Source organism: Drosophila arizonae, chromosome 5, assembly GCF_054131065.1.
Source record: "Drosophila arizonae isolate 15081-1271.41 chromosome 5, UAZ_ARI_1.0, whole genome shotgun sequence".
Lineage (NCBI taxonomy): Eukaryota > Metazoa > Arthropoda > Insecta > Diptera > Drosophilidae > Drosophila > Drosophila arizonae.
The window spans coordinates 18,474,600-18,493,251 of record NC_142925.1 but is presented as its reverse complement, the minus strand read 5'-3'; the positions used below and the strand labels follow the sequence as shown (position 1 = coordinate 18,493,251).

The 18,652-nt window shown below is 37.8% G+C and overlaps 1 protein-coding gene across 1 annotated transcript; it reads left to right on the top strand.

The window, feature by feature from the left end:
* The first annotated feature begins 10,421 nt into the window (after positions 1-10,421).
* Positions 10,422-12,402, top strand: Cyp4d14 (Cytochrome P450 4d14). Its single transcript, XM_018013352.2, has 4 exons — positions 10,422-10,708; positions 10,778-11,234; positions 11,298-11,857; positions 11,916-12,402. The coding sequence occupies exons 1-4, from the start codon at positions 10,543-10,545 to the stop codon at positions 12,251-12,253; spliced, it is 1,521 nt and encodes a 506-aa protein (XP_017868841.1). The 5' UTR covers positions 10,422-10,542; the 3' UTR covers positions 12,254-12,402.
* The last annotated feature ends 6,250 nt before the right edge of the window (positions 12,403-18,652 follow it).

Here is an 18,652-nt window from a genome sequence, read left to right as displayed (position 1 = left end):
GCCGGCAATTGCCCTCGGTTGTTGTTTAAAACTCGCTGCGCAGACTCCACGTTTAATGAAGTTCATTGAGTGTGCCAAAGCTGGTCATACAATGTGTGCGTAATTAGGCTATTAGTGTGACGTAAATTATCGATTTGATTTTTAATAAGCAGCCAGCGAAAAACTCTCCAAGCCCCACAGCGACAACTAATGCAATTAACACTTCCCAACCCCGCGCATCACCCACCTCTTGGCACACACATCACCTGGTTGCGCGCACCTGAGCAGTTGCAGCTGCACTCTGCGCACAACTGAACTAATCAAGTGTGCTAGTTAATTGTTGTAATTCAGTGCAGACGCAACCCATTAAAACAGTTTTAACAATTAGCTCATTCGGCATTGCCTTTGACGACACTGCAGTGTTCTTTAGAAAAGTCACCTCGGGTTGGCTCATACAAATAGAGGAATGTGTGGCTAAGTTAAGATTTAAATATAACCATTTAATAAATTAGAGTAAATGTAATTTATTGTTAAAGAGTTATACTGAGTTGGAGCCCGACCTTGATCAGCAGCAGAAATCCAGAGCTTCTCTTCATGGAAAAGGGATTAGTTATGATATAAAGAGTCAGACCTTTTACAATATTTTAATTTTATTTATTTATTTTTTATATCAATTCATATGCTTTACCTAGCTAAACTGCAAAAATTGTAAAAAAAAAATAAAAATATATATATATATATATATATATATATATATATATATATATATATATATATATATATATATATATAAATAAAAAAAATTAAAAAAAAACTGTTAAAAAAAGAACTCGCCAGATTGAAAGTTTGTACTGTTTTTAGTATAGCTATAAATCAATCTATATAATTATATTATTATTATCATTAGATTACTACTATAATTTTTTAATTTATTAACATGCAATAATTAATTTATTGTTTATTTATTTTATTAATATAAATACATATGTATGTCTTATTCAATTGTTTCAATACTTGTGAGTCTTAAAACTACTTAAATTAAAAATTTCATGCTAAGCCTGCTTGCATTAACTTCTGCATGCACCAAGCGGCGTATGCGTAATATGCATTGATTCCGATTGCAGTAATTTGCTTGCAAATGCAACATGAACTACCAAAAGCCAACGAAATGCAATTCGCTAGCCAATTGTGTGTAATTTTGTAGATGTTGCTGCAGTCTGTGGTCTGCAACACCCAGTTGCTGCTGCCCTGCTAGATTTTTGGCCAGCATCGAGTGTGCTTCGTCGATAACAGAAATTCACTAATTCGGGGTTTTTCATAGAGAAAACTTTGATGGGTATTCAAACTCACTAGAGATACAAAAGTACTATGGATTGCTACATATTTTTATTTTATTGCATTTTTTGAGAGTTAAATTTAAATTTAGTTTTAAAAATAATTTTTATAAACATTTTTATAGAATTGGTGTATCTATAAAGTAAATAGGCTAAAGCATAAAAATCATATATGATTTTCATATTTCCTGGTTTGTTAATATTTTTAGTGAAGTCTATATAAATTTTAGGAATTTATTCACAAGGTTTCTAATTTGCTTTGTTTACATGATTTCATAATTTACCTGACCTTCACTACTTCTACCTATACTCTTTTATTTATACCAAATACATATATATTTGAAAGTGCAAAATATTCAGTCTGGGCCCAATTAATCTTGCAACTGTGACATTGAAAGTTTTATGGTGCATTAGCACGTTCGCCTCGGGCCCTTTCATACAATTTTATGCGCTATCTATGTGAATAAATCAGCAATACGTTCAGCCCGATACAGCAACTGGACGATTGCGCCGCACCCCTTTTTTGGTGGTGCAGGCGGCTCACTTTACACATCCGACACTGGTGATAATGTCGCGCAACTCAATTTGGTGCGGTTTGCTGGGCGCTGCATCCTGCGTCCTTCCAATAAACATTATGCTCGCATTTCCAATTTGCAGCGATGCCCGAAAAACCTCGACAAGCAGAGTGGACTCTATCGCACCCTCCCTCCCGCTCCCACACCCATCCTGATGACTCTGGACCGACTGCCTGTCCATAGTCAGCGCGCTGTGGTCTTTGACATAGCTCATTGTTGTCTGCGTACATTTTGTTTGCTGCGTCGGGCTGGCCAACGCTGAGCGCCCCGTGCTGCCATTATCTGCTGCCGCCAGCCAATACCCTGTATGGCGTTCATTGTCCATTGCTCCAAATAATGGCGATTTCATTGAATTTCACGCGGCAAAGTCAAAAAGTTGTTTGCGCGAACTTTTGCAGTAATTGCATTGGGCGCATTTGGCTGAAACACACACACACACTCACACACACGCCCAACTGATGTGCCTAATGAAGTTGAAGCATGGGGCACAGGCCACAAAATCGTTGCCACACCAAATGGCAAATGACATTTGAAAAGTGCTTGCAATGCGTACGGCTAATGACCGGTTTTCAGCTGAAGTTCAAAGTCTGACTGCGGGCGCAAGTGAATTATGAAAATTGGCTCCTGCACCCAGCCTAACAGCCTCGCAGCCTCTGCTGCCCCCCCTCTCAAGCAAACATAGCAAATTAGGCGCACAGAATCCCAGACAAGCGAGTCTCTTGCATTGCAAGCACGCGCCCAGCTCCAGCTGGAAACACCTTTGGACATGTGTGTGGAGCGCGTTCCGAAACTTTTTTGCGACTGGCTTTTTTTGGCGCGTGTGCGTCTGTATGTGTGTGTGTGTGTGTGTGTGTGTTTGTGGAGCGAACTTCACCAAATCACTTACAATATTTCGGGACCCAGAGTACGTGCAGAGCTTAGGAATTGCTTTGCTGCTGCTCCCATTTACCATTTCACTGTTTCTATTCCGCCTGCATCGCCCACTGTCATACGCATCGAAGTATCGGCGACTTGGGCCGCCACGCCCCCGCCGGCTGTTGGTTTTGGGAGTTGCCGCTGCTACTTTGGCAAAGTTAATTTTCTTAGCGTCAAGCGTGAAATCGATATGGCCGCGGGCTGTTTCATAAGTTGAATTGAAACTCTGCAAATTGTTCAGGTTGCATTTCTCTTTTTTTTTTTTCTTTGGTTTTGTATTTTCATTTTTTTATTTTCTGCTGCTGCTTCTGCTGCTGCTCTTTCTTTTTTCTGTGGGTTCGGTGCGCGTTGCGTGAGTTGATAAATAAAATACTCAGAATTCCTGACTTGGCCGTAGGGATTGATTTTCTTATAAGTATTTCTGCACGCTGGCAAAAGTTTGGGACGCCGGGCGCCGCAAAAGGCAGCGGCAGTGGCTAATAAAATTCTTTTTTCTCGTTCCTTTTTTTTTTTTTTCTTGTACTTTTTTTTACTTGGTGCTCTTGAGCAAACAAGTTTCGTGCGCTTTTTATAACTGCTATTTTATGTTATGTCTTTCATTTTTTTTTTTTCTTCTTTTGCTGTACTCGACGATTTTTGGTGTAGTGCAAGTTAAACTTTGCCGCTTTGTGGCTCCCCAGCAAATGAAGTTAATAATAAAACAGTTGCTGGGGTTACTTTAGGGTTGTCGCTGCTGCTGCTGCTGTTGCTGTCCGTTGTCCAAATATTTAGCGGCGGCTCAAAGTTTCTGTATAATTTGAGACCGCAGCCGCAGCAGCTTTAAAAACTTTGGCCCAGCCATTTTGAATTTGAGATATTATTATAAACTTTGATTTATTGTCGCACCGACGCGTCGCGACGCCGCCAAGTCTCTCACAGCCCAGCCAAGTGATACCAAAATGAATACAAAGCAGCCAACTCTCACACACGACTGCGCCAGACAACAAATTGTTTTGCGATTATTAACATAATGTTGTACTCGCAATATTTCCATTTTATATTTTAGTTTTTATTCTTTATTTCTCGCTTTTTGCGTGGCGACAGTCGAATGCAAAGTTTGACTACAGCCAAAACTTTGCCAAAGCAAAAAAAAAAAGAAAAAAAAACAGTTACTGATATTTACTTTTTTTCGCAGCTGTCAAGTAATTTTTGATCGCAAAGTTGAAAATGTCTAGTGTTTTGTGGGGTATTAGACGTAGTTTTAAATTACGCTGCAGTTGAAAGAGAAATGGAATTAGTCAGAGAGAGGCACTCGAATTGGTATATAAAATGAGCAGGAATTGAAATCGAATTATTTACAGAATGGCAAGAGAATTACCACAGAAAATTAAGCTTCAACAATATAAGTTTATAAAAAAAAAAAAAAATAATAATTTTAAGAGTAACGCTTTCTCTTAATTGTCTTTAAAATTTTCCATTGTTCTTATATCCAGTATAAATATATATCGAATCGAGTAAATTTCTAAAAAAGACTTTTAATCATAAATAAAAAATTTATCAAAATAATAAAAAGCCAAGTGAAAAATAGCAAAACATTTCTTCAAAGATTCACTAAATTTAATTTAAAAATTTATTATAATAATTATATCGTTTTTAAGTCAGAATATATTATTTGAAATATAACATCGCATGTAAATATCTAAATAAAAAAAATAAAAATACAAAAATGAAATGAAATATGAACAGACAGACTGATAAACAAAGAGACGAACGGGCTTACAGATGACAATGACCATATCATCTTAGCTCATTGCCCTGATTGAGAATATGTACACTTTATGAACTCTGCCACGCCTCCTTCGGCCTGTTACAAAAATGTTTCCAAAATGGATTATTATAACAAAGTGAAATATTAAAACAAGCTAGAATAAATTCTTATCTATTGGACACTTGCTACAAATAATATAAATAAGTCAAATATTTGAAAACCGCATATTGTTCATTAAAATGTTCTGAAGCTAAGTAATAAGCCAAGCCAAAATAAATAAAACTCAAATTAAAATTGTGCTGTAACATCAAATTAATTACTTAAGCCAGCAATTTGGCTAAACAAAAATGTGGATAATTCCTAAGCTTACACCTCCACGCAATCCTTTCACGAGTTACGTCTAGTCGCCGTATATAAATCAATATGTTTCCATTGAGTTTCCGTAGGGGGATACACACGTTTCACTGGTTGCTTGACATCTGAGCTGACAGCCAGGAGAGAGAGAGAGAGAGAGAGAGAGAGAGAGAGAGCCATTAGAGTTGCGTATGGAAACGGAGCAAAGTCGGCTGCCGTTTAGGCCTCATTTTTATGGCTCATTACAGCAGACGTGGCAAATACATAGGTGAGCTTAATTTTTGTCAAAGTTCTTTGATCTGCGGCAGTCGTGGTTGATGCTCCGTTGCCAGTGCCATTGCTAATGATGATGATGATGATAATGATGATGATGATGATAATGATGATGATGGTGGTGAGTGAGGCAGTCAACTAGGAAACCAGGCAACCAAAACCCAAGCATTGGCAAAGCAGCTTCCTACATGTCATGCATACGAAATGAAGTCAGGGTACCGTTAAGCTTCATCAGAATGCAGTAAAAAGCAGTAACAAATTGGTTAATAATTCGACAAGAATCCAATGGTCGTTGGACAACAACAACAACAACAATTGCTGCCTCTTCACAGCAACTGTTTAGTTTTTAGCAAAAATTTCAATAGCAAAATAAACATATATTGCAATACACACTCGAGTGTTATTAAAATTTGCATTGCTTTTGTTAAGATTTCACAGCAAAAAATGAAATCAAAACTTGCAACAAATTCAACACAATTTATTTAGCAACATTTGCATTTGCAATTGTTTTTGGCCAAGTGTTGAGCAAACAGAATGTCAAATCCAATGAATTGTAAAATCAAATAACGAATATAAACTCATCTGTGTCCAAAATCTAAGCAATAAAAAAAGAAAAATTCGAGGCAAAAAAGCAAAACTAAATGTTAACTGAATGGAAAAGATATATATGTATATATATATATATATATGTTTATAAATAATTGAAATATATATATATTTATATCACTCATACGCCCGTTTGTACCGCTCGGCTTTGAGCTTTAGTTTTTAAGCAGCCTAAGCCATTCTAATATGACAGTTTTACCGTTGATATAGGTACACAAGAAACAGGTGACATTTAGTTGGGGCTAAACTTAATTAACATGCAGGCCCAAGTATGTCAGCCTTATGACTATGACCGCTGCCAACTGCCAGCTGCCAGGCCGCTGAGCAGATTGATGGAACATTTGGCAGCGCTCTAAATAGTTCTGAGTTGGGTTGGCCCCATTGGCTTTTTGCTGCGATTTAATTAGACGCTTAGCTTGTTTACATTTCATTTTCTTTTATTTGCTTGCTACTTTAAGCCATTTACACGCATGCATAAATCTTCTGGACGGTCACTAATTATCTGCCAGCCAGAATCAGTTGGTCCCACATTAAAGTCATTGCTGGCTTAATCCCCAGTGTTTATAAAACACACCCACAGAAGGGGAAAGAGAGAGAGAGAGAGTGAGAGAGAGAGGGTAACTGACAACGACGACGGCTGGCCCAAAGCATATGTCCCCTGTGCTGAGGTGATAAATTACCATTGGCAAAGGTGTCATATTAAAACACACACAAAACCCCAAACATGCGGCACTGGCCTTTTAAATAAACCTTAAGCCCAGCTCCAGCTCCGCCTGGGACGCCCGGACTCGTATGGCCCCGACCCCAGCTGGGCGCATAACTAACGAGCTGAAAAGGCAAACTGGGGTATATCAACTGAGGCAGCGACAACCGCAAATCCTAAACCAAATCAAAAGGGTCTGCCCGGCTGCTTATCATGGCCATAAAGTCAGCGAGACCCCAACCTAGCCCAGCTCCACGATCTCGCTTAAACTATTTAATATTGGCACCTGCCCGCCGCCAGCCGCACCTGGCAACACGACTCGCATGTGGCCTGGCTCTAGGCCACTTAAATAATTTAAAACTTACCCTAGATATGGCCTCGTGTCACGAACACAAACACAAACACAAACTGCTTTTCCCCCATGGATTTTGACATTAGCTAAAGAGCTTTTGATACGAATGGATTTATCATATATATAACTTTCATTGCGAAATGTATTTTTAATAATTCTAAATAAATATTTGCTGCACTCAAAAGAGCAGACATATTTGTATTTGACTGAGCTATGAATTTTAAGAGCAAGCACTCTAGCGCACTCTCTATACTCACTCATGCTCTATATTTATGTCACAATATACCACTTCTAGTTTGAAACCCGAGGCGATCAGCCGTGTTTTGCTCGTGGCTCTAGAGAGGAGAGACGAAGCTGCAAACTGCAAATTGTGGGCACACAATAAATTTAATGTAAACTTCAGAGCAATCTATAAAAAATTTTAAATAATAAATTTAAAAAAAATAAATAAAATAAAAATAATAATAATTATAAAAAAATTAATGAAAAATAAGTAAAATAAAAAATAAATAAGAAAAAATTAATCAATGACCACATAAATTAAATAATTAAATTAAATAATTAAATCTGTCTGATTTTTTAATAATATTTTTTTTTTAGTTAAAAAATAAATGAAATATATCAATAAATTTATACATAAATTAAAAAAAAAAAAAAAAAAAAAAAAAAATATTGCTGTCTAATTTATTTTTGGCAATTTATTCAATCAAGAACTTCTTTTAGAAAATTATAAAGATATATATATATATATATATATATATATATATATATATATATATACAGATAAATATTTGGCAATTCAATATATGAGATTATTTCAAGTACTGGATATTTTAGAAACACCTTTCTTTTATTTTATAAATAATATTTGCAATTACATATACACCTACTTACATATATAGAGTAGCTACGTCGTGAGTCACGTGCCCTTCTCTGCCCATGGCCAGTCGCCAGTTGGCACACATTTATTTGCGTTACCTTTACTTGCAATCGTAAATTTCAATTCCAGCCACTTAACATGGTGCAAAAAGATTATGCGACAGCGCCTTAGCGAAATGAAAGTAAATGGCAGACATGGCCAAAGGAAGTGCTAAAAGACGAGACACAGAACACATGGACGTGGACATGGAACTGGAGGCCTTTGGCTTTTTAACTAATTAAATTGTTGACGCACAGCCAAATAAAAACAAAAAGCGAAACACACACACACACGCACACACACATTAAAATAAACAAATATGAGCAAAAGGGCAAGGGAGAGAATTTTTAATATCTTGCTCCCATGTGAGAGTCAATTCCAAGAAAAGAATAATAAATAAAATTACACAAAGGGCACGCAGCATGTTGGATGAGTGTGCGAGTGTGTGTGTGTGTGTGTTTACGCCTTTTAACCCTTTCAAATCAGACTCGACCGCAACGCTCGTTGCTTGTGTAAACACATTAATCATCCAAATGCCACAGACAGAGATCGAAAGTGCTACCACAGCGACTCCTTCTGCTCCAGCTCCAGCTCCAGGTCCATCTCCATCTGCTGGCACAGGGCACTGCGGGTAGTTTGGTGCAATCATAAACAGCACACCGTGTAGGAAATTAAAAGCTCCTGCAAATAAGCCAAAACAAAGATAGAAAAACAAATAAACAAACCGACAGACAGACAGACAGACTGAGAACAAAAATAAAAATCACAAAAACAAAACAGGAAACGAAGCAAGCGGAAATAAAGAAACAACGGTTAGCACACGGCCCTGGCACGTGTGATTATCTGTGGGTTGACGTCAGAGCAGTCGCACAATATGCAAATACTTTTGTTTCTCACTGTAGCCATGCAAATTTGCTCGGTTTGACCTCCGGCCCCATACAACTTCCAACAGCAAACAGACACACACACACACACACTCCTCCTGCTCCCTTTCGTCCCCTCGTGCCTTGGCTCACCCACAACATTTTGTACGTTTTGTGGTTTGGCTCGTTTCGAATTTGCTGTCTGCTTAACAACAGTTATTATTACATTTCAACTAATTGAGTTGATTAGAGGAAATTGAGCTAATTTCGATTCAATGGAGCAGCTAGCAAACGAATAACCATTTGTTATCTCTCGATTAATTTGTGGTGTTTCAACAAACTCATTTTAAATACTATTTCTAAATACTAAATATATACCATAGTAGCGATAAGCATTCGCTTTATAGCATTTCTTGACCTAACCCAAGAGTGAATTCGCTAATCAGCAAACTTTTGCTTATCGTCTTGATAGTATTGAGCTTTTAATTAATGATTAACAATAATTTGGGTTTTCTATCGTATTCTCTCCAATTATTGGACTAATAGTCCAACAGTCGTAGAAAACAGTTTTTCTATAATCTTGTGCCGGATTTAGACTTATACTATGTATAAAAAAAAGCGATTTTTTGGCCTGTCATGATTAAAAGCAAAAAATAAATTGGCACCCATGCAAGCATAAGAGGAAAATAAATTAATTTTGGAGAAATAATGGACATTCAATTGATCATTAATGAGATTATGAAGTGTAAATTTTTGTATGATCAGAACAATTTTGCAAGCGCTTCGCAAATATTTTCTGCTACTATTCATTTATCCCAATTATCTATTTGCTAAGAAAATCATATAGAGTATTGTCTAGTCATGCTTAGTTTTGGATGTTACATGGCTGGAAATTCGCAGTTTCTTAATGATGTACCCTATTAATCGAACAGTATTGAACTGCATTATTGATCACATACGAATGTAAATGCTAAATCGAGAATCAATAAGTCTTGAGAATGATCGACTATAATATACTCATTAGGCAATTATTTAAAATTAAATTATATGGATTTATGGATTAAATATATTTGAAAATTCAATTAATTTCATGAAAATTAAATTACTAAAAATAAAAATGAAAATAAATATAAATAAATAAATAAATAAATAATAAATTATAAATAATAATAAATAAATATAATATAATATAATAAATATAATTTTTTAAATCTGTAAAGGTAAAAATTCATTAAACAAAAACATTTTATTGCATATTTAAACATTGTTCTTCAAACAAAATTTCAATCAAATAAAAATGAACTGAAATATTGCTATAAAAATATAAAGTGTAAACTATTTTTTTTACAATTTATTTTGAGATATATTTAATAATTTGAGTAAACATATAAATTTAAGTAAATTAATTTTTTTTTAAATATAATATATATAAATTTAAAAAAAATATATAAAAATATATTTGATTTATGTATGTATATTGAGTAAACAAATAAATTTAAGTAAATTAATTTTTCTTAAATATACATAAATAAAATATATTTGTATGCAAACTAAAATTAAATTGTAGCTTTGTTTACGATGTCTCGGCATCTGCGAGTCTTGCGCTAATCACAGGGACAAATGTACTTGCAATCCTAAAGCTAATAGTTTTTACTCATGTTTTTAGCAAATTTTGTGACATTAGCTCAATAATGTCTGATTAGCAATTCGCATCCAATCGGAAAGCTTAACACTCGCCGATAAGCGGCACAGTTGGCTTATCTAATCAAGCACTTGGCACATCGAAGTACAAAAATACTCGACAGCTTGGTGCGCTGGGGCAGTCAAGCATTAGCCATAGCAGCGAACAGCTGGCTCGGCTTTTAAAAGATTGTTTTGAATTTTGTATTAATTATTAAATTTTTGCTGCCTAAACCTGCGTCATGTTCTTGGAAATTGTTGTGCTGCTGCTAACGGCTCTCGGGTTCTGGAACTACTTGAATACGCGACGGCAGAAGCGAATGATAGATGAGGCTGGCATCAAGGGCCCCGTAGAGCTGCCGGTGCTGGGCAATGCACCAGTCTTAATGATGGGCGAGTCCGCCAAGAGTAAGCAGCTCACTAAATATAGACGTTTTCTTATCTATAGAGGGGGCTGATATTTGAACTATATTGCAGCCATGCTGGACTTGGTATCGCGTCTGATTGCAAAATATGGTAAAAACGTCAAATTGACCCTGCTGCACGAGTATGGCTTCATCACGGCCGATGTGCGAATGATGGAGGCCATTTTGAGCAGCCAGCAGACAATAACCAAGAACAGTTTGTACAATCTGCTGCAATACTGGCTGGGAAATGGCTTGCTGCTGAGCACCGGCAAGAAGTGGTTCAGACGCCGCAAGATCATCACGCCCACGTTCCACTTCAAGATTCTCGAGCAGTTTGTCGAGGTCTTCGATCAGCAGAGCGCCATTATGGCCGAGAAACTGTACGATCGAGCCGATGGCAGGACTGTGATCAACATGTTCCCCGTCGCCTGCCTCGCGGCCCTCGACATCATAGCCGAAACATCGATGGGCGTGAAGATCAATGCGCAACGCGAGCCCGACTTTCCCTATGTGCAGGCCGTGAAGACGTGAGTGCCGCCAGCACTGATTTCCCTCTACAAGTCACTCAAGAGCCACTTTTCTTTCCTCAGTGTGTCCAGCATCATGGCCGAGCGCTTTGTGAGTCCGCTGCAGCGGTTCGATGAAACCATGCGCATATTCTACCCGCTGCTCTTCCGCAAGCTGAACCGCAATATCAAGGCCATGCATGACTTTACTGACAAGGTGATTGCAGAGCGTCGCGCTACCCTGCAAAAGACTCTCGAGGAGACCACTCAAAGTGCCGACGACGAGGACGTGGGCAGCAAACGGCGCATGGCGCTACTGGATGTCCTGCTGCAGTCGACGGCCGATGGCCAGCCACTGAGCAACCAGGACATTCGCGAGGAGGTGGACACATTCATGTTTGAGGGTCACGACACGACGACCAGTGCCATCTCCTACACTCTGTACCTGCTGGCCAGACATCCCGAGGTGCAGGCGCGCGCCTTCCAGGAGATCGTCGACGTCATCGGCACCGACAAGGCCAAGCCGACGACCATGCGGGATCTGGGCGAGCTCAAGTATCTGGAGTGCGTCATTAAGGAGTCGCTGCGCTTGTACCCACCAGTGCCCATGATTGGCCGCCATTTGACAGAGGATGTGACGTTGAGTAAGTGGAGCATCCGAAAGAAAATTCGCGTGCTAAACTCGTGTTTATTCTTTTATAGATGGAAAGCGTTTCGCAGCCGGCACAAACATCATCCTGATCATCTACAACGCACAGCGCGATCCAGACTTTTTCCCCGAGCCCGAAAAATTCAATCCGGATCGCTTTAGCACCGAGAACAACGGCAACATCGATGTCTTTGCATACGCGCCCTTCTCGGCGGGTCCGCGCAACTGCATTGGCCAAAAGTTTGCCATGCTCGAGATGAAGAGCACCGTTAGCAAAATGCTGAGACACTTCGAGCTACTGCCACTGGGCGAGCCTGTGCAGCCGATCATGAATCTGATCTTGCGCTCGACAACTGGCATTAATATGGGACTCAAGCCACGCACTTATTGAACGATGACTTGCAATCGAGTTTTACTTTAAGCTGATTAGCAAAATGAATTTAACATAATCATAATCAGTTCTTGGGATGAAGACTCAAAGTATTCACTTAACTTAAATACTCTTTGATTTATCAATTAAATTGACTCACCATATCTTAACTCTCTTGTAGTTTGTCTTGCTATAGGCGCCCCTTCCATGGCTTCTCTTTGAGTCTAACAAGTTATTTACGCAAGTCTCGGCCTTGACTGGACCCTTTGCCCGCAGAGGCAGTTGGCTTTTTTCTTCACTGCGTGATAACTCACTCGGCCAATACAGTTATGGGGCAATCTTCTTCTCAATATATAAATCACGAACACGCACTCCGCAATTCCCAGTCCCAGAGAGTCCGAGAGACTGACTTTTAAGCTAATTAAATTATATATACGCACCTCACTAGCGCATATACGAGGGACGTCAGCTGGACGGGGGTAAGCAGAGCTATAGCTGAAGTGCCACGCCCCTGGCACGCCCACAGCTCCAGCCATGATAAGCCACTTACCCAAGAAACTGTCGGAGCATAAAACTTTTTGCACTAACCCAAAGAAAGAAATTTTTTGTTGTCTGCGTTTCATGGCGAGCCAACAATAAGTTGACAATTTGCAAGTTATGAAAGTAAATAAGTGAAATAGTTTTAGCCGATGGCCAGCAATCTCTCCCTCTCTCTCTCTCTCTCTCTCTCTCTCTCTCTCTCTCTCTCTCTCTCTCTTTCTCTTCTAGGGAGATATACTTCCTTGCTGCCCCACACAAAGCGGTGGCTTCTGCTCACCCAATCCCACACGAAAACTTCAGCAAATAAACACGACTTGCAACAAATTGAAATGATGTATTAGGCCGCAGGGGATTAACGCCCAACTAATAAATCTCTTTGGACAATTTGAGACGGGGGCGCGGCCCAACTTAGTCGACAGTCTAATATCCAGCTAAGCAACCGTCTAGCCCATATATATACTAGTGCGACTGCTTGCTGTATGCATTCATATATATATTAATAGGAATAGGAATAGGAATTGGAATTGGAATAGGAATAGGGCACGAAATGCTCTTATCAGACGACTCGACTCGACTTTTCCATATGCTACCAACTTGATTCACGCTCCTCATGCAATTTGCCGAGCGACGCTCTGGGTCAATAAACCCAGCATTTTTTTTTTTTGTTGTTGCTGTTGTTTTTGTTGTTGTTGCGCATCTGGAGCTGGAGGACATTTAGTTGACATATAGATTTGTGCGATGCGTGGCGAAGTGCGTAGATAATGCGAGTAATTTGAGTTCTCTGCAAAAGACATAAATTGTAGTCTATCTGTCGATGCCGCTTGGACAGCTTTAATGACTGACAAATGAGAAGGTTTTTGCCCATATTAAAGTTATCTTTTATGTATGTAGGCTTTATTAATATTCTTAAATACACAAAATAAAAAGTGTGAGTGTACCTAAAATTTTTTTCGTTACTAATTCGATTTTATTAGATAACAAAATTTTACTCAAAATATTAAATATTATTATTATATTATGCATTAAATATTTTATTTACGTCTTGTACATTTCATCCAATGTGTGTATTGTTTTAAATTAAAAAAATCAATAAAATAATAATAATAAACTTTATTTTATTGTTCAAAATATATATACTTTTTCAAATATTGTATTTTATACTTTAAATAATTTATTTACGTTTTGTACTTTTCATCCAATGTGTGCATTGTTTTAAATTTAAATAAAAATCAATAAAATAATAATAATTGTTATTATGAAAAAAACGATAAAAAATAATTCAATAAATTAAGAAAACATTCTTGACAAACAAAAAGCAAAAATAAAAAAATTTCTAAGTATCTTATAATCATGCTTCTCTCTCCCAAAATAAACCATAGCATGTCGAAATAAGAAAAATAATTGAATTAAATATAAATCATGTTGTTAACCTGTATTCATTAACAGTTAGTATTGAATATGTTTGCTAATGATTGGAAGAATTGAGAAAAATACTAAGAACTTTTGTTTTATCATTTTTTTCCTAGCGCATTTGGTATTTCCTTTATAAGCAGATTTGTTAGCAATCATTAAAAATCAAAGCATCACACATATACAATACACACATACATTTATATATGGCTTTTACTGGGCAAGCAGAATACTTCAAAGTAAATACTGAGGAAGTCATCATTTTTTTCTGTTGAACAGCGAAAATTTAACTTAATTGCATTACATGGCGCTGACGTCAGCCCCATGCTGGCCATGTACAATAACGAAGTTCTTGTTGTTGTTGTTGTACTTGGCTGCTGCTGCTGCTGCTGATACTGCTGCCATTGAGTACTCCTGCTGGCATAGTGGAGTTCAGTTCATTTTCGGGTTACTCGGATCCTCTTGCAGCGCACGGGGAACGTTCATTTGCCAAGCGCATTGTGCTGGGCCGCGCGCTGAAGTGTTTGGCACTGGCCAACAAAAGCTGTCAATCTATAGCTAAAATAAAAAATCAACCAAAAATGAAAGCGAGCAACGAACAAAATATATAAAAATTGTTAAAGTCTCGTCTGCGCGGCGTTACAATAACAATAAAGTCAACAATAATAGCAACGATACAACAAACAACAATCCCCACAATGAGCGTGGTATAATAGCAAAAGCTTTTCATATGAGTTCAGTTCAAGTTGCTTTTTTGACGCTACGCTCGAGGAGTGGGGAGGCCAGCTATGGGAGATGGGAAGGTTAGAAGACGAGCCCTGCCTTGTGCCACTGTATTTGGTGCGTTTGATGAGGCGTGACAGAAAAATTGGAAATTTATCTTTGATCTTTTTGTGTAACTCTCGTCGATGATGATGGCAAACAGAGTCCGAAATGAGAGACAATGTCATTGACACGTTGCCTATGCGATTGAGGCGCTTAGATGTCAGCGACAGGAAGAAAAAAAAAAAAAAAACAATATACAAAAAAAATAAAATTTGCTCTTACGCCAAGGAAGCAAATGGTAACAAGTGCACTTTGAGAGGGAAAATTCCCAAAAAATGGAAACTGTAGTAAGACAATCGAATCAAATAAGAATTTTCAACAAGAACTTTATAAATACCTTAGATTTGTGCAGGAAATATGAATATAGTCAGCTAGCTGGCCGGGCAAATATAAATAGGTTTACAAATCTTGAGAGAAATAAATACTTAAGCACTAGAGAAATTTATTTAGATTTATATTTACTGCCGAAAATAATCACAAAAAATCACAAAGTCATCTCATCATGTAGCTCTCGCTCAATCATGTAGCTCTTTTGAGCTGAGAATCGCCAAGAAGAGCGCACTGCTTCCCACATGAACTGAGCTGCTTTATATTGAAGTGCCAACTACTTGAGTTGCGCTCTGCGACGTCATTTGTTTGCCATCTCTTAGCTAATTAGTTTTATAATTATGTGTTGCGCGATATCATTTTGCCATGATATATGCCTGTCACAAACAGAATCAACACAAGCTCTCACGCTTAAGTCATAGACAAAGATTAAGAGAGAGAGAGAGGATTAAGGGAGCGGAAGAACGGAAGAGAAGGAGAGAGACAGGCCCGCTCAAAGACAATTGCATGGGACAGCTAGCAATTTGTTGTGCCTGCTTCTGCCTCTGCCTCTGACTCTGCTTCTGTCGCTATTGATTGTCTGGCACTTGAAGTGCCATTTGGTGCTGTTTATGGTGTTGTTGTACTTGTTGTTTGTCCGCCACTTGGGCGACAGCGGCATTGTCCTCGTCCAAGGAGCGTGCAACAAAATAAATTCCTGCCCACTGAAGCGCACAAATTTAATGTAATTTTTTAAAAAGCCATTTTTTTTAGCTAGTCAGTCTTCGATAAAACAACATACATACACATGTACATATATACATATATACATATTCGTCTATATATGTACATATTTTATCTGCTCAGTCCAGACCCGAATTTCGACTTGAATTTATGACAGTTGCCGCATACTTGACATGTATGTATGTGTATTTACCCGGCTCTCGGGTGTTGCTCGTTGCCATCTTTGAGGCCTTCCGACACCTCGCTATGGCATATGGGGGCTAGTTCGTGGAGCTTCCCCACAAAACTGTCGCCAATGTGACGCTACAAACGTGACTTACGTAGTTCTTGGTGGCAAGCATATTGTTTTTTGCCCATCTTTAGTTGGGTTTTTTATGACACTCTTTTACACAAACATCGACATAAAATCTCTGTCATTCTGTCTTCCTTTTATCGGCCAGGGATCGCAGCGGTCGCCGTTTTGGCCAAACGGCAGTCCAAAGTTTAAGCGCAGGTCCCAGTCGGAAGCAGTCAAACGATGGACTTCTTTATGTCAAACGTTTAAAGTAAACTGCTGGCAGGCCTTTAACAAAAAAAAAATGTAAAAAAACAAAAAAAAAAAAAAATAAATAAATAAAAAAAAAATTATTAAAAATAAATAAATATATATTTATAATAAATTTCTTATGTAAAATTGTAACACAGCTGAGTAGAGAATATGTATCTTAATTATATAGAGAAAAAAAATAAAATAAAATAAAAAATCAATATATATATATATAAATATTACAGCATCCATCCATAACCTCTATATTCTATTCAGAGCTGAAATGTATCCATTTATGATATCTACAACAACTTGACTGTATTTCATCATGCCACCATTAAATAAACTTCACTCTGCAGTGACAGCCAACCCAAGAACTCGACTGTTTATTCATTATCCTGAACGAATCACTCAATTTGCAACCTTTTGGACTTTAAATTGTCTGAGTGTGTCACTTGGATGGCAATTTAGTTATCTACATCTTTGTCCAGATTTTTGGGAGCCCTTCATTGGCCCCACCGCACACTTTCTGGCCTATTTGCAATAATTGAATCTTATATTGCTGGTAGTCGGCGAGGGAGAGACAGATAGGGAGTGTGAGAGAGAGGGAGCTACGCACAAAAGGTAACAGAACTGTGCCCCAAGCCGAGCACAATAGACAGCCAATGTAGATTTTTGGGAGCTGACGGCATGTCCTTTGATGTAGCAATTTTCTCGGACACTGAGCGCCTAATTACTTTATTGGTGACCTTTTTTTGTGCTATGTTATTCGCCCCACCTCCCTCCGCCCATCAAAAATATTTGCCAAAGCCCTGCGCGGCTGGACAACGGGGATGGGTGGAGGGCACAACCAACCTTTCAACTCTTTTGGGCGGCAAGGTTTCAATTAAGGGGCGACAGTCTGAGGACCAGCCCTGTATACTATTAGCAAGTTAATTTAATTATAAGCAATCGTGCCAGCTCGAGGGTTCCTTGAGCGAAGAACTAAACAACAACGACAACAGCAACGACAACAGAGAAAAAAGCACAAAGTTATTAAGCATGGCATAATACAAAATTATAATTTGTATTTGGGTTAGGCATGGGAGGAGCATCCCCACTCAATTCCACAATCCTCACACCATTACGAGAGCCAAATAAACATGATGTTGCATAATTTGAGGCATACCTAATAGATGACATACCACATTCAATACACACATACATCAAGCATTAATCTGTCCGAATGAATTCAGAGTTTTACTTAAATAACACAAATATGACCATGGAAAAACAATACACATAGCAGCTGAGAACATAAACAGAATCACACACATACACACACACACACACGTACGCATACATATATGCACATAAATCCACATAAGCTACATGATGCAGGAGCTGGCAGGCTGGCACTGGACACGTGTGTCCAGGTTTATCAATTTTCATTTATGGATAACCTCGAATTATTTTTGTTATTGTCCAAAAATTGCGCATGGAATGTCTTCGCTCAGCTTTTGTTGCTCTAGTTGAACTTGTGCTTGTCATTCTGCTTGATTGGCTACTAAATACATTCTGAGTTATGAGCTGAAGTCCCAAAAAAAAAAAAAAAAAAGAAAAGATGAGGGGAAGGGGGAGAGAGAAAAAAATACTTGCAATAGTCTGGGCAAGTTCTTGATGGTTAAATGTTTCTACGTATTGTGTGGGCATGCGTAGGATTTTGCGAAACAATAAATATTGAATTACTTGCCGACAATCATCCAAGTGTTCTCAACGATTCACATGCACATGTGAGTATATAGTATATAGGGTATAGATAATTAAGAAGGCTATTCATAGATAATAGAGTGGAAAACAATTCATTACTTCTTGATATTAAAGGTTAAAATGAATAGAGTATAATTAAGTAATTAATATCGAAAAAGTGAGAAGAGAAAATTAAAAAGAAATAGCATAAATAAAGTAAAACACAGATGAAAAGTTATTCTTAAATTTTATAGGAACACAATAAATAATTAAAGTTAATAAATTTCCTTCAATGATATATTAAAATAAATATTTGTCAAAAAGTTCACAAATAAATTATA

Bases quoted from the DNA above. Each gene is read 5' to 3' on its own strand.
- Cyp4d14 (XM_018013352.2), top strand. From the start codon at position 10,543: ATGTTCTTGGAAATTGTTGTGCTGCTGCTAACGGCTCTCGGGTTCTGG. The intron at 10,709-10,777 runs GTAAGCAGCTCA...ACTATATTGCAG, and splicing joins GATGGGCGAGTCCGCCAAGA to CCATGCTGGACTTGGTATCG. The intron at 11,235-11,297 runs GTGAGTGCCGCC...TTCTTTCCTCAG, and splicing joins TATGTGCAGGCCGTGAAGAC to TGTGTCCAGCATCATGGCCG.